General features: G+C 44.3%; 3 protein-coding genes across 5 annotated transcripts in view; 2 read left to right on the forward strand and 1 right to left on the reverse strand.

Moving 5' to 3' along the window:
* The first annotated feature begins 268 nt into the window (after positions 1-268).
* RPF1 (ribosome production factor 1 homolog) lies at positions 269-10,942 on the forward strand. The gene is made up of 9 exons (XM_075936353.2): positions 269-484; positions 846-902; positions 4,960-5,040; positions 5,446-5,541; positions 6,853-7,006; positions 8,540-8,622; positions 9,467-9,648; positions 9,733-9,859; positions 10,773-10,942. The coding sequence occupies exons 1-9, from the start codon at positions 326-328 to the stop codon at positions 10,812-10,814; spliced, it is 981 nt and encodes a 326-aa protein (XP_075792468.2). The 5' UTR covers positions 269-325; the 3' UTR covers positions 10,815-10,942.
* Positions 10,943-13,151: 2,209 nt separating this feature from the next.
* Positions 13,152-19,629, reverse strand: GNG5 (G protein subunit gamma 5). The gene is made up of 3 exons (XM_075936357.1): positions 19,549-19,629; positions 16,715-16,870; positions 13,152-13,396 (listed from the first exon to the last, which is right to left on the reverse strand). Exons 1-2 carry the CDS (start codon positions 19,627-19,629, stop codon positions 16,745-16,747), a joined length of 207 nt encoding a protein of 68 aa, XP_075792472.1. The 3' UTR covers positions 13,152-13,396; positions 16,715-16,744.
* Positions 16,869-23,421, forward strand: part of SPATA1 (spermatogenesis associated 1) — a 39,541-nt gene continuing 32,988 nt past the window's right edge. The window contains exons 1-2 of one of the 3 annotated variants that reach the window (XM_089780486.1): positions 16,869-19,270; positions 21,444-21,575. In XM_089780486.1, the coding sequence (XP_089636612.1) occupies positions 21,534-21,575 (42 nt within the window). In that variant the 5' untranslated portion in view covers positions 16,869-19,270; positions 21,444-21,533. Of the gene's footprint in view, positions 19,271-19,843; positions 21,576-23,421 lie in introns of those variants that run through there. The other 2 variants (XM_075936356.2, XM_089780485.1) reach the window with 2 other exon arrangements.

A 23,421-nucleotide genomic window follows, 5' to 3' on the forward strand; every position in this document is an offset into this window, starting at 1 on the left:
ACTCCGCCTCGCGCCTGCTCGGGGCCAGGTAGGGGCGCCGCGCACACAGGACCCGCCCCGCAGGCGCACAGTGAAGAGAGACGCACGCGAGCGACCCCTGCCGTCCAAAGCGCGGGGGGTACAAGCCAGGCCCTTCAGTCGTTCGCGCCCGTCTCCCATCCCGCACGCGCACCACCCAGTTGCTGATTGGTCGGAGAAGAAACCCCGGCTGTTCTGTGCCCCCTCCTACTCGACGCTGGTTTCTGGTCCCGCCCCTTGGGCTGGGCCTCCCGTGTGCGCAAGCGCAGTGCGAGGTTGCAGTGGCGGCTCTGGAAGGCTGGGCAGCATGGCGAGCGGCGCGCCGCGCTCGGCCGAGTTCCCCCCCGGGGACGCGGCGCAGGCCCCGGAGCCGGCCCTGTTCCCGCCGGGGTTCAGCGTGTCCGAGATCAAGAACAAGCAGCGGCGCCATTTCATGTTCCTGCGCTGGAAGCAGCAGCGGCGGAAGGTGGGAGGCCGGGGCCGCTCCGGTGTCCTGCGGGGGGGAGGGGCGAGTCCCTTGGGGGCGGGGTCAGGGCGCTGCCCGGCCAGGGGACCCGTTGCGGGGACTTGCATTGCAGCACGTGAGCCGGGCCCCGCGCTGGCTGCAAACGCTGCGGAAAGCTCCCCGGGCAGCTGCAGACACCGGGGGCAGCACGGGAAGTAACTTTGAAAGGGAAAATGATGGGGGGGGGGGCGCTGTGGATGGATCTAGTGTAAAGGAGACTCCAGTAAAGGGCTCTGTGCTAGGGGCAGCAGTGTGACAGGCACGTGCAGGGCTGCCTTTAACCCGCTGTTCCAGCTAACCAAGCCTATCTCTGTCGTCTTAGGAGAAATTGGCAAGTAAGAAGAAAAGGAAGAAGGAGAGAGAAGCCCTTGGAGATAAGGTAAAAGTCATTTAAGGTGTCTTGTTTGTCATTATTTGTGTCGGTAAAGCATTATGCATGGTGTGTTAATATCTTTTAAAATAGAATTTTAGGTTAGTCTTGTACATTTTGCAGTTCGATACCTGGAATTATTTCTTTAAACGTGTAAACTGGGGGGGGGGGGGGGGACAGGGCGGCCGGCGGTGGATGGTTTATAATTTTTAGTCAGACCATTTGTGATCACAGTGGTGGTTGTAACTGTTTTTTGAGATGCATTGGTTAGACTCTAAAAGAGACTTTTAATATTCTTTTGAATTGTTGTATGACTTTGGGCAAATAATTTTTCAGTTGTTTCAGTCAACACACACACACACACACACATGACTTGACAAATTATGGAAAACCCTACTTGCCAGATAAAAAAGGGATTCGCCACCCCCCCAAAAAGTGGTTTTTTTAATGGCATAAATTCCTAATAAGAATAGTAATTACTAATAAGAAGTTATTAATAAATATCTTATAGACTTCTACCTTTTCCCTCTGCTGCCATGTCTCCTCCCCTTGCTCCATCAGCTCCCCTGGTGCCTGCTGTCCCCCAACCCCTCACCCTCCTCTGCTGTCCTGACTCCTGCCCTTCTCACTGCCCTAAGCCTTCCTGAGACCTGCCCCCTCCACCAGCCCTTCTCTCCTCCCTGTGCCCACTCCTCCAGTAGCCCCACTCTGATCATGTGAGCTACCCCTCCTCTTTCCCTCTCCTAACACCTCCCTCTATACACCTGCCCTGCCTCTCTCCTCTGGTGCTGGTTCCTCCCCTGCAGGTGTCTGCCCTTCTGCTTCAACCCCAGAATCCCCTGGCAGCTGCACCCTCCTGGTGCCTCCCCCTTCCCTTACTGCCCCTGCCCCCTTTGACCTCTTTTTCCCTGATTACCCACCCTCTCACCATCCTCTGCCCCCGTTCCCCCCATACCCCTGTGCACTTACACATGCCTTGCTCCATCCCCGCCTTCCTCATGCCCACCACTTCTTTCAAGCCTTCTCCCAGCACCTCTTCCTAGCCCCCAATGCCCTGACCCTCTCCTCTCCCAGCATCACTCTGTCCCCCCCTCCCACTGACACCTTCCCTCTGCCCTTTTCCTCGTTGTCTGCACTTGCCCCCCTGTCATATCTCTCCTGCACTCTTGTTCCTTGGTGCCTTCTGTCATGGCTCCTTCCCCACTCTGGCATGATAAATGCAGAAGTGGGGGCCAGCAAGTGTACTCCAAAGTCTTATCTACCAGGCTTTGGTATAAAACTTCCCCCAAAATCTTAAAAACCTAGATCTTGGGAATAAAACTTCCGCTGCCACCACCCAAATGTTGATAAAGAAATCAGGGGAAAGATCATTTGGGAAATCTCACCCCTAAAATAAAAATCAGGGCACACAATTAACCACTGCCGGGTTAATAAAAAGAAAAGAAAGAACTTTTATTATTACAACAATATTCCTGTTGCAAGCATAATGACTAGATGGGAAGGTAACAAAATATACTCATGGAGAAACTGCATGGGCCTAGAATTTAGTTACAAAGAAAAGCCAAAACATCTTTTAAGCAGTGCCAGATCTCAGATTCCATACCCAACCCTTAAAACAATAAAGCCTAACGAAACTACCTAAACTTTACCCTACTTACACAAAATGAAGAATGGTGTCTTGGAGAGAGAGAGAGAGAGAGAGACATGCTTGTCCCTCTCTGTAGCTGCAGAGAACTCACCCGGAGAGACAAAAGGGAGAAAGGAAAAAAACCCAAATTCCTTTGTCCCAGTTTGAAAGCCCCACCTACGTTCCTACTGGTCACTCCACCTGTCTAGGTGTAGTTAACCCCTTAATCCCCAGGCTGCTGGGTAACCCTCATAATCATGACACCTTCCTCTTTCTTCTTCTTCTTCTTCTTCTTCTTCTCCTGACCTCTCCCTTCCCCTCAGCACAAGCCCCTTCCCCTCAGCACAGCAAAGCCCCTTCCCCTCCCCTTCCCGGCTTCTGCCTTCCACTTTGCGGGGTTGCCGGAGCCTTTTTGAATCCGGCGGTCACTGGCCATGACGCCCTCTGGCTCGTAACCTGCCTCCTCGTGCCGGAGCTGCACACAGGCAGCCCAGCGCTGAGAATAGCCGCACTTCCCCCTTCCTGGCGGCGCTCTGCTCCTCCACCGGATCGGATGGGGCTGCACCGCCTGTAGTATGGGCTTCGGCCTGCGCGTCACAACAGCCCACTGGGCCAGTCCGCCCCTGCACTCGCCAGCTGGTAAAATCTACTTGCTGCGGGCAAGTGTATTTGTCGAGGTGGGTGTGTGTGTGTGTGTGTGTGTGTGTGTGTGTGTGTGTGTGTGTGTGTAAAATACATTTATAAACAATGGATTTTGCTACATTCTAGCTTTTTGACAGAATCACTATACAACAGTGTATCTGAATAGCACTATGATGTTCAGTCTCCAGAAAGCTGATTTTCAAAATAGTTGTATTTATATGAACAGTAAATAAATTAGTATTTTGCTTTTTGCTGAAATTGAGCAACATTTTTTTAATCTCTACCATTTGTTCATGCGAAGCTAGAGAGATTTTTTGTACATTCCTGATCTGAAGAACTCTGTATCTAACGCTGCTTTGAGTGAAATGGCCTAATACTATGTGATCTTAGTCAATTTACTTTACAGTGAATACTGTAGATAAAAATACTTTGCAGCAGGAATGTGGTTCTTTTCTTTCACAGCTACAAGGCTGAAGCCTGGAGAGAATGGTGGGGAAGAAAAAACAGGCTGACATAGAAAGAAGAAACAGGGAATATAATGGGCAACAATCACTTCCTATGAACTTGGAAACTAAGTGGGCTAATTATTGTAGTCATGTGTGTTGCTCCATATGTTGCCTCTATATTAAGTTAATAGTATCCATTAATTCTGAAGGGAGATGTTTACTGATGAACAAAGAAAGTAAGGCCTTGTCTGTGTTTAAAATTGAGGTTGATTTAGCTACTTTGGTTAAGGCATGAAAAATTTACCTCTGTAAGCAACATAACTGTGCTGACTTAACTCTGTTGATGCAGGAGCTTCAGGGGATAGCCGAGTTAGTCTGTTACAAATGGTCTGGTAGCACTTTATAGACTAACAAAACATGTAGATGGTATCATGAGCTTCTGTGGGCACAGTCCACTTGATGCAGTTAGGTGAATAGAAAAATGCCTTTGTTGACTTAGGTATTGTTGTTCAAGGAAGCAATATTCCTACACCGATGGATAAACCTTTTCCATTGCTGTTGGCGGTGTCGGTGCTATGGGTTTATGCCAGCATAATCTGTGTAGCATAGACAAAAAACACAACTTGTCCTAGTGCAGGGTTCTCAATCTTTGTCTTTCTGAGGACCCCTCAACATGCTATAAAACTTTCTCTGTCTGTACTACAGCAGCTGGCATTCTGTATATAAAAGTCATGGTCGGAGTTGGGGATAGCAAGTAAGGCAGTTACCCAGGGCTCCCCATCACAGGGGGCTCGATGAAGATAAGTTGCTCATGCTTCAGCTTTAGCTCCAAATAGTGGAGCTCCGGGCTTCTGCCCTGGCCGCACTGAATCTAACACTGGGCCTGCTTGGCTTGGCAGATCCCCAGAAACCTGCTTGCAGTCCACCCCCTCATCCCCACGGCTCCTCAGACCCTTAGTTAAGAATTGCTGTCTTAATGCTTTAAAATCTGGAAGATACCTTATTACTAAAAACTCACATAAATGTATGGAGTAATTGAGTTACTCACTTGAATATGGAATTGAGCTCATTATTTGTCTCAGTGCTTGTGTACATAGCATAGCAAAGTGTGCCAGAAGGGTGTGATTTGTTTAAGACTGTTAATAAAGGAACCTAGTTCATTTTGCATACCAGTAGCATTTACACAAGGTAGTAAGAGCACAATGTGTTAAGGCACCTTACAAATTGCAACCCTTTAATATAGACAAGTCCTCAGTACTGCACAATACATATAATGCCTTGCATCTTATTTTTTTAAAGAGGATTATTTCTGTAATTTATTGCATTCTTAATAAACTTCTTTATGTTAAAGGCACCACCAAAGCCTGTACCGAAGACCATTGAAAATCAGAGAGTTTATGATGAAACAACTGTAGATCCTAACGATGAAGAGGTAAATATGTAATCCCTACATATGTGTTAAACCATGATTTCCTCCCCAAAAAAGAATCTATTATAAACTTTGAATATTTTCCATTTTTATTAGGGTGTTTATGAATTGATAATGTTGCAGATGATGTCATTCTTTTATCATTTCTTTTAAGATGACTTTACATTGCTGAATAATTTATTAGCAAGCCTTGTCTGTGATCTTATCTCCCATTGTATTGTTAAAAACACCGATACAGAATGAGGCAAATCAGCTAAAGAGTATAGTGTAGGTTGACCCATATAGAATTTTGCTATTGATTTAATGGCACCAGAATTTAAGCTAAAATGGACAGCTATTTTTAATAATAAAAAACTGAGTGTTTTTCTTGGAAATGTTTTTAATTCACCATATTTTTTTTGTTCCCAGGTTGCTTTTGATGAAGCTACCGATGAGTTTGCCCCATATTTCAATAGACAGGCAGTTCCCAAAATTCTTATCACAACATCAGATAGACCTCGTGGGGTAAATTATTTATAAAATTTAAGTGTAATCTTTACATTTTTTGTGAATCACTTTGAGGGGATCTGAAGGACTCTGGCAATTGATTATGCAATAGAGGTTTTCACTGTCAAGCATGAAATGCAACTGGAATCCAGAAATGATTTTGACAATGGTCCCTTTGCTGGTAATCGAAACAGACACACGGGGGACTTAATGGGCAGGGGAACCTCTTAATTGTTCACTAAGTGATTCCTCTGTGTCAGGATGGATGTACATTGCCAATGCAGCACCAGGAAATATTTACTGCCACTGTCTTAAGCTTTATCTCTTCATTTTATGAAGAGGAGATGTTCATCTGTAGATTTTCAAATGTATGCCTTTCACAAGCTCTCTACACTTGCACAATCTCCAAAAAACACCACCAAATTGAAAATTCATCTCTAACTGAATTGTTCTTCTTCTGTTGGTTTACTTTGTTTATAGTGTGGTCTCCCCTCTTCCCCCCCTCTCCCCCCCGACCTCAGTCTTGCAATGAGTTCATCATGTGTAGAACCTTTGTGTCAATGCAATTTTTAATTTGAGGGTTGGGGATATTTATGGGTTTCGCACAGAACCTAGAAGAGGGATGGGGAACCTCCGGCGCATGGTTTACCTTGATCCGGCCCCGCACAGGGGAAAGCATTGCAGGGGAGCACCAAGTCTCACAGGCCAGATCAAGGCAAGCCATGGGCTCTGCCTTGTGGGGGGAGGGAGCTGCTCTACACGCTTCCCCTTCCTCCTGGGCTATGGAATGGCAGCCCAGGGAAGCTCTGTCCCTCTGCTTGATTGCGGGCTCCACCCCTACTGGCTAGGAATGGTGATCAGTTGAAGTGTGGGGGGAAGGGGTAGGGGAAATGCATGGCTGCATGGAGCCACCTGTGTCTGTCTCTCCTCCATCCCCCCGAGCAGTGTTTTGTGTAGGTGCCCCAATCCACTGCCCCCTCCCATATTCCCACCCTCAGCCTACTTTCCAGCAGCCCCTTCAGCACACTGATCCCCTCATTATTGGTCCCACCCCAGAACCTTGGGTGGGGAGCACAGAATCTGTTAGCCCTGGACTTGCAGAAAAGTTAATATGGGCTTGAGGGTAAGCCCTGAGCCTCATCTGCCCTCTGCCCTCCCCCCCAAAAGCTGAACCTCAAAGGGAGTGAGGTGAGTGTTTCTCACCTTTTTTCTGCTTCTCAGTTGAAGGCCATGTCTGAGAGGGTTTTTTTTCTTGTTCTCACTTAATTGGTAGGGCCCTAAATATACTCAACCAATGAGAGATTGCAATCAAGGCTTTCTGTTGTACAGAGAACAGTGAGATTCTGTGAACAGCTGTCCACTGTCATACCTAACTCTCACGTCTACTATCGAAGAGGACTGGCTCTGAAAAGAATTATCCCACAGTGCATCTCGAGAGATTTCACAGATCTGATTGTTATTAATGAAGATCGCAAAATACCAAGTATCCTTCATGTACTAGAGGGAGTTTCTTCATAGTTATCTCTATTACATGATAAAGACGTTAGTGCGCTAATTCTAGACAAAGTTAAGAAAGCAGTTGAGATGTGTCTCCAAAATCCTTTTTGTCACTTCACTATGCACTTTCAAGTTGATGTATTGCAATTTTGCACTTTTTTTAGAAGATAAGAACCTGGGAATACTCTGATATATTTCTCCTTTTCTACAAGCCAAATACAGCAAACCAAAGGCCATTTTTGTTTCTCTCTCAAACTGTAACTTAAAAACCTTTATAAATACAAAATTGCAAGACCAGAAGCATGCTACGTAGATATCTGCATGCCTCAGGTTAATTCTGAGACACTAAGCAAGTGCCATAACATGGTTCCATATTTATATTAAATGTGGCCACATACTTGTATGTAATGTTGAATGTGTCCAGTGTACTGTCACTTCTTTGCATAGTATCAACTAGTAAATCACTCTCTTTCTCTGAGCCAAATTAGTGCATGCATTTTCTTATTGCATTTAATTTAAACAGTTTAACCGGCTATTGAATTTTTTAATATTAAATTTTATTATGTTATGCTCATAATGCTCTATAGCAAATTCAAAAGTGAACAAATAGAAAATAATGCATTGCAATGTGTTCTAATTGGCAAGTAATTTTTTTTAATATTTCATAGAATTCTAATACAGTTTTTCTCAAACGGTGGTTCATGGGCCCACAGATTAATTCCTCTCCCCCTTTCCCTCCCTGGGAGGCTTCCTACCTGCCCTGGTTCCGTGCAGTTCCCAGAAGTGGCCACCAGGTCCCTGTGACCCCATGACACTTGGGCAGCAAGGGAGGCTCCATATGCTGTCCCTATGCAAGTGATACCTCCTGTTGGCTGGAAACTGGTCAAAGGGAGCTGCAGGAACAGCGCCTGTGGGCATGAGGCCATGGGGGGCCTCCATGACTACCCGTACACATAGGTGTTCCAGGGACCTGGCAGCTACTTCCTGGGAGCCTTGGAAAGTGCTGTCAGAACCCTGAACCCACTCCAAAGCTTCATTTCCATCCTTCACCCAACTCCCTCCCAAAGCCTGTTTCCCCCCCCCCACACACACACACGCGCGCGCACACACACACACACACACCCCTACATCCAAACTCCCTTGCACCCTCTATCCGGGGAAGCCACACGGAGCCAGGTAGGGAGCCTGTCAGCCCCGCACCAAATAGACCATAAACCAGACTTTCTACAAAGATGATAAATGCTACTTTATAGAGCTTTCTGGTTGATACACAGCTGGATAACACAGTTTTTACTATAGTAGGAGATCTTGTTGCAGCACTTCACACTTTTTGGCAATAATGAAGAGGGTATGTATGTCAGTCTTAAGCATAATATATAGATTTTGTAAATTAGGTTCTAATGTTGAATGTTTCTGTGGAACTCAATAGATTTCTATGTAAATCATTTCTTTTGTATCTTGTTTAAAATGCATTCTGAACTTCATATCTATACAAGTTTTTCTTAACTCTCTGAAACAGATGGACTTGTTTTAAGTCATTTGCCTGATGGGCCAACTGCCCATTTTAGAATGAGCAGTGTTCGTCTGCGTAAAGAAATAAAGGTGAGGTTTTTTTTATTCCTTCTAACAGGGAAAAAAAATGCATACTCCAAATTGCTTTGTGGAAATATTTTTTCATTTTCTTAACTTTTGTCTACTGAGAGAACTGTTCACACTTAAATGATATTGGTTTCATCAACATTGGTTTCATAAAGATGTCTTACTGATTATTTTTTATTATTATTATTTCTAGTTTGATTTTTTTTTCACAGCAATTCTTGCAATGGATGGATTGTTTTTGCCTTTGATATTTTTTTGCACTCATTGCAATAGCATTACATAAAATTAATTTTTATACAGTGCCATCAGTAATCTATAGGAATCCCAATGGTGTCCTGATAATGCTGAACTCTTGTTTAACTCCAACTAGTCTAAAAGCACTGTGCCCTTTTTTTTAAAAATGCACTTTAAAAAGTAAGAAACTGAAATGACCTGTAGTCAATCTGACTTCATTAAAGGTTGGCCATGAAGGATAGCTTTGGTAGCAATGAGAGTTGAATATTCAGAGACTTTCAAGATTTTTGATGGCTAACCTGATTTCAAGTGAGGGGCGGGTAGTGTTCTGTATATATACACCTGTTCTGTATATTAGTGAGGGGGAAATATAGAATGAATAACTATATCATTCTCTCCCGTGTATTCAAGAAACTTTATTTTGGAGGTCTTTAAATGTTGCCAACTGCTGCACTATATCTGTGTTTGTTGTGGCATTTAACATGAGTTAAGCTCTTGGCCTTAGCTATCTTCCCTTCTCTATTAAATATATTAATTCAAATTTATATCTGAGTATCTTTGGAAATATTTTTACATTTATCTTATCCTTTCTACCTTGTTACTTTCGTTCCAGCGAAAAGGGAAGGAGCCCACAGAACATCAACCCGAAGTAATCCTGAATAACTTTACAACACGATTGGGCCATTCCATTGGTCGCATGTTTGCTTCTCTCTTCCCACATGATCCTCAGTTCATTGGAAGACAAGTAGCTACATTTCACAATCAGCGAGACTATATCTTTTTTAGATTTCACAGGTGATCTCTTTTAATATTTTGCTAGTAGCTAAGAAAAACTGCATTTGTGTAGCGTCCCACCCTAATGCTCCTTTGGCTTTGAAGGTACATCTTCAAGAGTGAAAAAAAAGTGGGGATTCAAGAGCTTGGGCCACGATTTACCTTAAAGCTGAGGTCTCTTCAAAAAGGAACCTTTGATTCCAAATTTGGAGAATATGAATGGATTCACAAGGTATGTCTTTCAGTAATGATACCAGGATGGGCACTTAACATTTTGGCATTCTGAAAATATAATCACAAACATCATCCTAAAATAAATGTAGTAAATGACATTTGCATGGAAATGGCGAACTGAAATGCCACCTAGTTTTTAAAAAAAATATAGCAGAACCTTTCTAGCTTGCTTTTTTTATTGATCATTTATTTTCCAGTATGGAAGGATAACTATTACTGATGTATCTCAGTCATTTATTTGAGACGTGTAGTCAAACTTTAACATAATTAGCAGGATACAAGCATTCTATAGTATAGTTTGTAAAGTCTTTCTGAGATCTTATTATTGTGGGCTTGCTCCTGTCTTGCTGGTAAAGTTGATTAGACCTATTTCTGTTTGCATGAGTGGAATATCTTGTGTCAAGTTGACTACACAATTTTAAATAAAATGGAGTGATAGAATGAATAGGTAGTATTGAACCATTTCACTAGTCATTTTTGGCATGGCATTGTAATGTTTAGCTTCCACATTTAGAAAGATTAGGTAGTATGCAAAGCTACAAGAGGGAAGAGCTTTGATAAACTTTGATCTAGCTAAGTAGCAGGTGTAGTAATTCCTTCAAATGAAGGAAGCACAATCACCTTTATATTGAATGTGCCAGCACATTTCCCTTTAAGCTATTTGATCTTGATAATGCCACACCTACAAATTGAACATGTAGTCTCTAATCTGCATCTTCCCCTGTGCTGATCCTGGTAAGCTGAGTCCAAGAATTAGTTAAAGGTATATTGCAGCTGCAGTGCCACTGGGAAAATACACACCCCTTCCTTCCAGTAGTTTTGTTTTAAAATATGAATTTGCCTATTTCTTTAGTGTCTGCAAATGTTACACTTTAACAGCAAACTTTATTGTATCATTTTTTAAATTTCAGCGCCATGAAATGGACACAAATAGAAGAAAATTCCACTTATAATGAAAATTATCATCTAGTTCTACCTGATTGGAGTGCAGAATTGTTTTTGAATTCTTCTACAGCTAAACTGAGTCTGACGTTGGTCCTGTCATCTCAAATTCACTGTTATTAAACAATGTTGCTCATCACTGAGCAATGTTATCTGTGCAGGCAGGAAGACTAGAGACATCTTCAAACTTTATACAGCAACTATTTTGATATGAATGTGTAATCTTCAACTTTTTCACTAAGTCTACACACTTAGTCCTATAGCAGTGCTACTGCATGTCTATGTAGCAGCTGGGAATCATGTTCCCAGTGCTGGTAGACAAACAAGGACTAGCTCTGCTTGAGACTGCATGCTAAAAACAGCAGTGTGTCTACGTTGAGAACTTATTCAAGTGGTTAGATTGACCCACTGCCTATGTCACCCCAGCTGCACTTCTGTTTTTAGCACTTTAGTATGAGCTGAGCTAGTGCAGGTTGACAAATATGCTTTGGAAAGCATGTTTTAGCATGCTGAATAGTCATGCCTTTATTTAAAACTGACAGTTTCCTAGATATGGGCAGCAGATTTCAGTAGCAGCTGCCAATTGGTTGGATGGTGGTAATTACTGAGGCCATCAAGACTACCCTAGTGCCTTAACAATGCTGTATGGGAGATGCATGGTTCTACTCTAAGGTAAGTAGACAGACCTTTACTGTCAGTTAAAACAGGTTACATATGAACAATGTGACCTTGTTTCTGTAAACTGTGGTATCATTACCACATAGCTCCACTTCTGTTCTAAGAATTGTTTCATACCAAGATTAAGGATGTTCAGGATTAGTCAACAGGATAGTCAACTATAGTTGCTCTCCTCCCCCCACCCCCCATCAGAGGCAGCAAAGGGGAGGAGGAGAGAAGAGAAGGATACTTCAAAGCAGCAGCGCCACATGGAGTCTGTGGTACTGCTGTAGCGTTTCAAAGGAACAGCGCCACTATCAGCTATTCTATTAGGCTGTGTCTACATTGGCATCCCTTTTCCGGAAAGGGATGCTAATGAGACACTTCGGAATTGCAAATCCGTGGGGGATTTAAATATCCCCCGCGGCATTTTCATTTACATAGCTGCCGCTTTTTTCCAGCTCGGGGTTTTTGCCGGAGAAAAGCGCCAGTCTAGACGCGATTCTCCGGAAAATAAACCCTTTTCTGGAGGATCCCTTATTCCCTTGAAAGTAGGAATAAGGGATCCTCTGGAAAAGGGCTTATTTTCTGGAGATGCGCATCTAGACTGGCGCTTTTCTCCAGCAAAAACCCCGAACCGGAAAAAAGCGGCAGCCATGTAAATGCAAATGCCGTGGGGGATATTTAAATCCCCCACAGATTTGCAATTCCGAAGTGTCCCATTGGCATCCCTTTCCGGAAAAGGGATGCTAATGTAGTTACACAGCCTTAGTGTATTACACTATACTTAACATCCTTAATCCAGATTGTTTGTAGAAAGGCCATATTGTGAGAGGTGGAGTGTAAAGAGAGATCTGCCAGTAGAGACATGTATAATCTTAAGACAATTAAGAGCTAAAATACACAATTTAATGTTCCAAAAATATAGAAAGTGTAGATCTTCCTGTCTTAATGTACACACACAGGCAATTTGAGTAATTTGCCTCAGAGCAAGGATAGCCCTTATATGGGTGCTAAAAAGCTGTAATACAGCAACATCCATGATCTAGCAGAACTGTGGGTGCTTTGGGGCTGAAGCACCCATAGGGAAAAGCCAGGGGCCCCACACTCAGCAACTTCTCCCCTGCCCTTTCAGAGCACTGAAAATAGCTGATTTGCTGCATTCAAACTGGGATGGGAATACAGGGGTTAGGAGAGGCAGGGTAGCTGCAGAGCCATGTGGCTGAGGTTCCAGTGGGGCCCTGCAGCCACCCTGCCTTTTCTTCCAAGTGGACACCCTGTTCTAGCTCCATTAATGCTAGCCCTTCTGCTGCTGCCTGAGCGGAACCCCACAGCCAGCAGCAAGAGGGGACAGCTTTGACTTCCTGAGGTGCTGTCAGTCTTGTTCTTAAAAGCAAAATAACTTAAATTATGAAGATGCTTTATGTATCTTGGGTAGAAAAGAGCAATGGTCCTTCTCTCCTGCAAATAATGAGCAAAACAAAGATCACTGGCTTCAGCATTTGAGCATCAACTTTTATGGGCATGGATGATGTACTTCTGAAGAAATTGAGTGGTTTTGGCTTCAGTTAGAATTGCTACAGGTTAGGGATGTGGAACTCACATGTCTCAAAATTGAGCATACATTTCAGTAAATATATATTTCAAGTAACTTCAGAGAAGTATTGAGGCAAAGTAACTCCAAAAAGAGATTAAGTCAAAACATTTTTATTTTTTGCTTGGTATGTAAAACTGATTCCCTCATGAAGTAGAAAGTTCTTGCAGCTAGCACACAGTTCATTTGGAGAGGTAGATGGTAAGAGGTTTGACAACAGTAGCGATTTACAGTTAACTTGGCACATTGTTAAGGCTAAGCTTTTGTACAGACATCAAACCACGCCACTCCTTGAGTCACATTCTCTCCACACACAGCAGCTGTGAAAAGGTGTTAGAAGATCTGAAAAGACAAAAAAATTGACTTGAGTAAAAGTAATGATGTGCAGGTATGCTTGAAAGTACTCCTAAATCTATCTTTTGTTATAGAGGACACCGTTAAATAGGTATAAATTAGTCTACCTTCACAAGTAGCTCATTGGGCAAAGGGTGCCTATTATTGTAATAAGTTTGTATGATCAGTTCTCCCCCGTAGGGTGGTTTACAGCAGGGCTAGAGGCAGAATCTAACTAAGGGATTCTTTCTCCTGTATGCTGGATTTGTTAAACTGGTTGGGCAAATTTATTCCTACAGCATCAATAGTTGCAAACTCTCTCTCCTCTAAATATCACCTTTGCTTTGGAAATACCCACATTTACTGGGTGAGACAGCAGCTACTGCCTCCACTAGTGCTGCAAACCAAGAACAATAATTTTGTTTCATCACCACCAAGTATTCCTAAGCTTTGTGGCTCACCCTCAACACCGCATATAGGGCTGCCCCCATAAAAATTGGTTTAGAGATGATATGCTTAAACTGTTGTCAGCAGGAACGATGGACTGCCACATCCATTTCTGCTGACAAGGTGTATGGCTGCACACAAGATTCTTTCCTGGCCCACCACCTCTGGAGAGCTACACAGCACGTGGCTGCTCTGATTGGCAGGGCCAACAGACCGGGGGGGGGGGGGGGAGGCCTGCTCTGGTGGCTAGGGCTGCTATATGGCAGGGGGAGGGCTGAGGTCTGTTCTGGCAGCTGAGAACAGAACGTGCTTGGGGGGGGGGGGGGAGGGAGAGAGGAATGTCTGCTCCAGCAGCCAGGAACAGGACTAGCACGGGTGGGTCTGCTCCGATGGCTGGGAACAGGACCTGCCGCAAGAGGGGGAGGTGTTTCTGCCCCAGCAGCCAGGAATGTGTGTTAAGATGGGTGGCACACATCCAAACCAGCACATGGGATCTCAATATTGGTGCACAAGCCAAAACTCACCCTGCTCATGGTTGGAAAATCTTAGAGGGAATGCTGTTTTAGCCTCACCCCAAGTTGTAGGGGTTGAGACTTGAAAAATATAAAGGGGTTTTTTTGGGGGGGAGGGGAAGAGTAGTAAAAGGAGTTGATTACCACTGTCTCTTAATTCCTAGGTGTGTGGGTGTGTTTAAGAAAAGTTTAGTGTAGAGCAAAATTGATACTATAGTCAACTTTGCCTACTTCACTAACAGGTCACCAATCCACACCAGGCTTCTTTTACACATTATTAAGCTCCTCCACAGAATTCTTGGTTGACTCTTGAAACAATAGTAAACATTTAACAGTTAAGTAAATGCTGCAGTATGAATTCATATTAGGAATGTTTTTGCATGAAAAGCATGACAAAGTTGTAGGTAAGAATCCATTTTTATAATTCAAGTGAAAGTAACCTAACAGCCAATTCACAGGAAGTGAAAATACAACCTTAGACAAATGCATACTGTTCTAATCTGGTGTTCAAACTAGTCTTTGGAAAATTTTACCTGCTATCTTGCTATTCACTCTAGTGTTTCTTGTAACTTTCCTAGGCATTGTAGGAACACAGACTGTGTTAGCACAAAATGGTAAAGGAACAAATATAAAATAGAGGACAATTTTCATGTCTCTGGAATTATTCAAGGGAAGGACAGAATTTACTTCTAACACACAAGGATAAGAACACTCTTTATCTAGTTGTGTGGTTAATTCCGGGAAAGGGGCTGCCTTCTGGGAGATATGATATGTGGGTGCATGTAGGTTGTACTATTATGCTATTTTATTCTATCACTATTTTTGGAAGCTTCCTTCAGTTAGAGGAATGTAACTTATCAAATGGGAAGAACAAATAAAACTTGGATTAAGAAATTCTTAGTGTTGCCAAATTTCTGTTGGGAAACACATGATATCAAGTATAGCTTTACTTTCTACAAACTAACTTCAGGTGATGTGCACGTAGTTTGCTAAAAATAAATTTTAATCCCTGTGTTTCTAAACAGATAATGTTACAGTCTGAAACAATCACTAGCAGCATTCTTTGCTATCCTGACTCACCTATCTAATCCATTCTATCCAAATGAGTTTAGTCAAATTCCATAATCAGCAGTAGTGTTAGACAATCCAATAAAATCCTGAGTCATTTTACTGCTCCACTCAAATACAGCCCAGGTCAACAATGGACAAAGTAATCGTGTTTGGCTATCAATATAGAAACTTCTGTTAAATGAATTGGTGGTCTTGATATAGTTCCAACTCAACAATGCTTCATGTCACAAACACCATTATTGGCAATTGTAGTACAGATGTTTATTTTAAAAGTGGGCCCTTCAAGTTTCATTGAAGTAACTTGGCATGGGTGAATGGAGACTCAAACTGCCAGAATACATAAAAAGGTTTTAGGACTGTAACAATATTGTTCACTAGCACTAAATTTTTTGGTAAGGAAATAGGAGCAGTACATTTTAGTGAAAATTTAGAAATTTTTAAAGCATACTTAGTAATGTTGTATACATTTAAAATGTTTGACCTGATGGCAGCTTACATTATCAAGACAAAAAGCTTGTATCATCCATCTATATATTTCAGAAATATCTAAGTCTGTCCAAGAATTCCTCCTAAATTTGGTGTGCAACTTCTTCTATCCTAACAAAACCAAGTGATGGTTTGGCTGTGCTAAGAAAACGGGAAGTGCCAGGAATGGGGCTGTGTTCCATCACTTGGAAAAGGAATAGTGATAGAAATGTAGCCGTGTTAGTCTGGGGTAGCTGAAGCAAAATGCAGGACAATGTAGCACTTTAAAGACTAACAAGATGGTTTATTAGATTATGAGCTTTCGTGGGCCAGACCCACTTCCTCAGATCCAGGAAGTGGGTATGGCCCACGAAAGCTCATCATCTAATAAACCATCTTGTTAGTCTTTAAAGTGCTACATTGTCCTGCACTTGGAAAAGGAAGAATGCAATGCTCTGAGTGGCCACTGGAGAGCACTATACCACCAAGAGAGTAGGCAGCAGGGCTGCTGCTCCATCATCTTGCCTGCTACCAGCCTGGCTAAGTAGCTCTTCTGCACCCTATCCTTTGGTTGCAAAGCTGGGGGGCAGGGAGAGGAGAGGAAAAATAAAGCACCATAGGCTGGATCCCCTCCCTGAGCCCATTCCTCACCACCCCAATCCTCACTCTGACCCCCTCCCCTCCAGCCTCCTGCCCTGCTCCCCACCCTCTGCCACATCTAAGGCCCTGCCTTGTCTCTTACTCTTCCCTCTCCCCCATGCTGTCAGCCCCCTGTCCTGAAGGACCTGGGCAACAATAGGTAAGTCTAGTTGTTTATAGTTTAAAAACTTACCACTGAAAGAGATCAAGATAGTTCATCAAATTACAAAAATGAACAGACTTTCTGGGGTCTGAATGGATTTGTACTTGAAGACACTCCTGTCAATAGGGGATCATGTTGTGCATTCTGCACACAGAACTGCTTCAAGTCTGCTGCCGCCTGAGAAACCTAATTATAAGATAAATGTTAAGTTAGCATTCACAGGAAATTTTATCTTGCAACAGTCTACAATATCAGAGGGCTGTATCATGTACAGCTAGCTTTTATTACACACAACACTTGAATTTTAATTTTTGTTCAGTCAAACCAAAACTACAGCATTCAGTAATACTATTTTATGGAAGTTGGTCTTGCCTTCAGATAATAGGTGTACAGTTCTGCATGTTAAAATCTGCTTTTTGCTACTATGTATACAGGTCCCTCAAGCTGAAGTAGCATTAAACGAACAGTAGTTCTAGTTTACAAGACCTGCAATTATACACTAGTATCTATCTACCCTAGAGACAGTTGTACTATATATCCTTTGTTTCTAAAAGCTTGTCTTGTACAAAATCATGAATGGTTTTGCTTGTTCCCATAAGAACTAAGGGGATCAGTAAATGAAATTAACAGGTTGTATATTTAAAACAAAAGTATTTCTTCATGCAAGGCAATCAAACTGTGGAACTCCTTGCCAGAGAATGTTGAGAAAACAGACTTTAATAAGGTTTAAAAAAATAACTAGATAAGCACTGATAGACCTATCCCCCATGAATTTATTAGCCAGGACAAGTAGGAATGGTGTCCTTTGCTTCTTTCAAAGAGTGGGATATGGGCAACAGGATGGATCTGTTCATTACTTGTGGGGCACCTGGTATTCGCCACTGTTGGAAGTAGGGATGTTAAATAACCGTTAGCTAATCAAGTAATCGATGGAATTTCCATTGACTAGTCGATGGGGGGGAGGGAGGAGGTGCACATTGCCATCACTGCAGCTCTGCATTTTAAACGTAAGAGCCATCAGGCTCTTCCTCTCCCCGCCCCTTGCTGCCTCTGATAAAGAGGCAGTGGGGGGCAGAGGGAAGCAAGTAACCGAGTAATCACTTGACTAGTCGTTTACATCCTTAACGGGAAGACGCGGCTAGATGGACCTTTGATCTGACCCCTTATGGCTGTTCTTATATTCACTATGGCTACGTCTAGACTGACATGATTTTCCGCAAATGCTTTTAACAGAAAAGTTTTCTGTTAAAAGCATTTGCGGAAAAGAGCGTCTAGATTGGCGTGGATGCTTTTCTGCAAAAGCACTTTTTGCAGAAAAGCGTCTGTGCCAATCTAGATGCGCTTTTGCGCAAAAAAAAGCCCCAATCGCCATTTTCGCAATCGGGGTTTTTTTGCGCAAAACAAATCTGAGCTGTCTACACTGGCCCTTTTGCACAAAAGTTTTGCGCAAAAGGGACTTTTGCCCGAACGGGAGCAGCATAGCATTTCCGCAGGTAGCACTGATTTCAGACAGTAGGAAGTCAGCGTTCTTGCGGAAATTCAAACAGCCAGTGTAGACAGCTGGCAAGTTTTTCCGCAAAAGTACTTGCTTTTGCAGAAAAATTTGCCAGTCTAGACACAGCCCATGAGGTTAGCTCCTGTGAACACTAAGAAGTGCTTTTAACTTGAGGTGGTTGTGTGGTAGACTGAAGGTTAGGTGTTGGTAGGAGTAATAAAGCAGCATGGACTCAACTGCTCCACACTGCTAATCCAATCATTTTGTGCTGCTCTGTTTTGCAGCAGGATAGCTGGAATTCCCACTTCAGTGCGAGAAGCTAAAACTAAAAAACAAGATTTAAGAATAAGAACTATGCTAGTATACCATTTTTTATAAATACACTGCAAAAGGAATGTGTGTCCTCAAGAATGTGAAAAATCCATGTTAATATTTTCAATTCCAACCTAAGCAAAGTGAAGGTTGCTTTACATATTTATTAAGTCTTCTCCATAAAATAGGAATCATTTTTAAGGAAGAACAAGGCCAATTGTGACTGCATGCATTATGAACTGATCCCTATGCCTCAGATAAAGTTAACTTCATTCTCCCATCCCTTCTTCCCCCAGGAAATTATGCTTGGAATAAGTCTACACATGTAACTTTAACAAAAGGCTGTAGCTACATGAAAATAGAGAAGTAAAATGATTCTTCCCAATTACTTGTTTTGAAAGACTAGACTAGCAAACGGCAGCTTGCCAGTTTGACAGGAGGCCTATCCCAGCCAGAAAGTTCACAGCTGCCCCCTTCGCATGTGCTACGGCTGCAGGGTCGTCTCCATTTTATAGCTGCATTTTCGAAAGGAGAGAGGCCTCCAACAGCCCAGGCCAGGGTGGGCAACAGGCAGACCGCGGGGTTGGAATGGACCCCGACACCCGCCGCCCCTCTCTGGAGTCTGGCACTTGATAAAAGCTTGGCCTGGGCGAGCGAGTTCTGTTCCCAGAGGGGCCGGGGAGAGCGGCGCCGCGAGAGGCGCGAGGGGGAAGGGGCCCAGCCGGTGCCTCCCGCCGGCTCGGAGGCGGCAGCTCCGCCTTGCAGCAGCACCCCAGGAAGTGAGCGGCCGGGGCGCGGTCAGGCCCGTGGACGCACCGAGCGGCCCCGCACACGGGGCGAGCCAGGCCACCCAACGGGGCCTGCACGGCGGGGCCGCCACCTATCGCCGCGCCCCGCTACCCCTCGGGCGGGGCAGAGCGACCCCCGTCAAAGGGACCCCGCCCGGCCCTTAGCCCCGAGGAACGGAGCCGCCTCAGGGGAAGGGGGCCGAGGGGCGGGGCGGGCGGCAGCTCTGCCCCTCAGGCGCGGGGTCGGGGCGTCCCGCGGCCTCTCCCACCTTCACGCGGCTCACGTTGGCCTCCAGGCGCAGCTGCTGCACCACCTTCTTCATGGCGGCCACGCTGGAGGAGCCCGACATGGCGCGGCGGGGAGCGGCTCGGTGCGGAGCCAGGCGCTGCTCGGAACTTTAGCACGAAGTTTCCGGCCCGTCCCAAACTGCCCCGGCGCCTGCGCAGCCGCCGGCCCGGCCGGCCTGAGGGGGCGCTGTAGCCGCGCTCAGCGCCTGGCTGCGGGCGGAGCCGGCCCAGGCAGCCGGGGGAGTGGGGCGGCGCAGGAAGCCCTCGCGCGAAAGCCAACGGCCCTGTCACGATACAGCCCCCTAGGTGTCCCGACAGCGGCGTGTTCCCCAGGCCTTTGCACCCCGGCGCCGGTGTCCCGGGTCGCGGTTTGCCCCGGCCCGTGCCACACGAGGCGGGATGGCGCCAGGGAGGTGGGTCAGAGCCTCTGAGTGCCCGGAGAACCGGAGCGTTACCTAGGCGCGCCTCCCTCGGCCGGCCAGCTCGGCACCGTAGGGGAGGGTAAATAGAGTAACAGACTGAAGAAGAAACATACAAAATAACAGAGTAACTTAGTGGCTCTGTTGTATCTGCCGGACCACAATCCCAGAGGCTACGTCTAGACTGGCATGATTTTCTGCAACTGCTTTTAACAGTAAAGTTTTCCATTAAAAGCATTTTCGGAACAGAGCGTCTAGATTGGCACAGACACTTTTCCGCAAAAGCACTTTTTGCGGAAAAGTGTCCGTGGCCAATCTAGACACACTTTTCCACAAAAAAGCCCAGATCCCATTTTCGCGATCGGGGCTTTTTTGCAGAAAACAAATCTCAGCTTTCTACTCTAGCCATTTTGCACAAAAGTTTTGTGCAAAAGGGACTTTTGCCCAAACGGGAGCAGCATAGAATTTCCGCAGAAAGCACTGATTTCAGACAGTAGGAAGTCAGTGCTTTTGCGGAAATTCAAGCGGCCAGTGTAGACAGCTGGCAAGTTTTTCCAGAAAAGCGGCTGATTTTCCAGAAAAACTGGCCAGTCTAGACACAGCCAGGGTGTTTCCAGGATCCGAGAGTAGGGAGCCTCCCTGCTCGCCTTGGAGTATTAGCCCTTTTTACAAGTGGGGACAGAAAAGCTGCAACTTGCCCAACATGAGATCACACAAGCCCGGGGCAGAGTCGGCAAAAAAACAGATTGCCTTCCATAGCTGTATTTGAATCATCAGGATGCAGTTCCCGAGACTGCCCCTCTGGCACTGTATTTGCTCCCATTCAAGCCCTTGTAGTGCTTAGAGTCAAATAGCGGGAAAATTCTGGGTATTGGGCTCAGTGTGCGTATCTGTAGATAGGATTGATACAGAATCTTGCCCATTCCCATATCCTCTTGCTTCATGGATGGAGTTAAGTGTCCTTGGAATACTTTTCTGTCTTGACTTGCAGGCTGAAATGTCACAGGTGTGGATGGTTGCTTAGCTTCAGACTCTGCCATTTTCTTGCCCACCTTCCAAACATAAATCCAGACACTAGAAGAAATCTTGTGTTTGTTAGAGGCACTGTAAAAAATATAGACAACTATATACAGTAATTAAATATTTTGATTAAATAAGAATTAAAAATGTTACATACAATACTAATGCAAATCGTAGTTGCAGGTCTGCGATTATGCAATTCACTGGGTTACTTAGGTGATATCTAGTTGTATAGAAGGTGTGTTCACATCAGAGAGAGTATTAAGCTTACTAGTCAATACTTGACTCCTTTCAGTTTGTTGTCAGGTTTTGCTGGAAGCAAAGCCATCAGCCTGAATGAAAGACCCTCTTATAAGCTCTCTACTGCTTTCTTCTTAAGCTTTTGAATGAAGTGGAAACAGATTCAAACTGAATGAAATACCATTTTGGACTTACAGGATTTCCTATAACTCTTCTTAAGCAATGCTAATATAGAAAAGAAATTTACAAATCCACTTGGAATTCAGTGTGACCCACTACAGACACCAATGAATATGTCATTCAGTCAAACTAGACCTCCAACATCAGAGGTGAGAACTTTTCATCTTGATATTTAGGAAAACCTGTATAACTGTTGTAAATTGTAGAAATTGCTGCTGTACAACATTTTCTGGCAGATGTGTGAAGAACCTAGACACTTACTTTCAAGCTGTCTTGAAAAGTGTAGTTTATGTTTAATTACCAAAAATTTATGGGAATAGACACTAAAGTAAGGGTGGGGAACCTAAGGCAGGCCCCGGCTTATCTGGATTTGGCCCCCCAACACTCGGGGCTCTTCACCAACATTGGGGAGCCAGCACGGGCGCTCCAACCCCACCCTACCACCCTCCTCCATGGGCCAGGAGCACACAAAATCTGCTAGCCTGGGCCCTTCTAGTCTCTGGTGTGCAAGGGGAATGTGGGGAGTATTTTTCTTCTCAGTTGGGAGCCACATCAGGGAGAGTTGTTTGCTTCTCACTTGTGCGCAGTCCCCGACCGATTTCTCTGTGTATCAGTGGCCCCTGACCCTAAAAATGTTCCTTGCCCCTGTACTAAAGCTTATATGAGCTTATCTAGACCATTTATACACTAGGAAACTTTTTTTAAAAAATCCCATTATTGCTACCACTGGTTCAGCTGCACCAAAAAAAGTAATATTGGGAGCTCAACTATCACCAGGGCGTCTATGGTCAACTCAGTTTTAAGCGTAATGCCACCTAATCCTCCTCAGTGCAGATCTAATCTTGGTTTCAGCAGTCACTGGCATATGCACATGGGTACTTGCACTATTGATAGAATTGTTAGCACCCGGGAAATGTTTTGAAAATTTTTCCTAGTGTCAGGGCCTCATTGTGAATGTCATTATTAAGATGAACGTCCTACACTCCTTTCTGTTCCATGTCTCTGAGGGGAGGCAAGGAGTAAAACCGGATCAGAAATGGCCTGATTTTCCATGGCCTTGTGCTTTAGATGACCATTTACATCATGCAAAGTAGTTGTTAAAGACCAGCATTCTGATCCAGAAAGATGTACATGAATACACAAGATGCAAAGTACTAGAGACCATGCTTAATTTATGCCAGGTCTGAGGTAGGCAACTCGAGGCTTGGAAGTTTATAGCCCAGCATCACTGGGCTGACTACATCAGTTACAAATGTAAATATATTGTTTGAACCCTGACACCTAATTGCTTGAACCCCAGAACATCTTTCATTACAAAGAGCACTGAGTAATAGAGAATCAGAGTCTAAATCATAGAATCATAGAATAATAGGACTGGAAGGGACCTCAAGAGGTCATCGAGTCCAGCCCCCCGCCCTCAAGGCAGGACCAAGCTCCGTCTACACCATCCCTGATGCCCATAAGCTTCTGAGTGCCAGGGTTTAAACCACACAGTTTTACACTGAGGCCCTGAAACATGCCCCTTCAAGTTAATAGAAGACTTTGCATCGGGCTCTTAAAACTGTGCAGATTTTGGGAGGACACATGTCTCTTTGGTCTTCAGTTATTTCCAGTTGGTTCCAACCATTACTAGGAAAGTAATATCCAACAACAGCACAGCTCCTCCTCTCCCCCATCTCTAAAGATAAAATAGTTTGAATATTTCTGGGGAAAATTTCCACACTGAACAGTTTGTCCATTGAAATTGATTGATGACCTGTTTATGGTGTAACTTATTGGTTAATATATCTGACAGCATCATCAGTTGCCAAGGCAGCACAGACCGGCATGTCAAACATATGGTCAGCGATCCAAATCCAGCCCTCATGATTTATTTATATGGCCCACATGAAAGTAGTTTTCTTTTTTCCTTTTTTTAAAGTAATTGCCTGGAACTTATGGTTGCAGAGACAGCCTGCAAAATATTGAACCAAAGTGTAAATTGATATAATATAA

This window comes from Pelodiscus sinensis, chromosome 9 (assembly GCF_052426305.1).
Source record: "Pelodiscus sinensis isolate ZL-2025 chromosome 9, ASM5242630v1, whole genome shotgun sequence".
Lineage (NCBI taxonomy): Eukaryota > Metazoa > Chordata > Testudines > Trionychidae > Pelodiscus > Pelodiscus sinensis.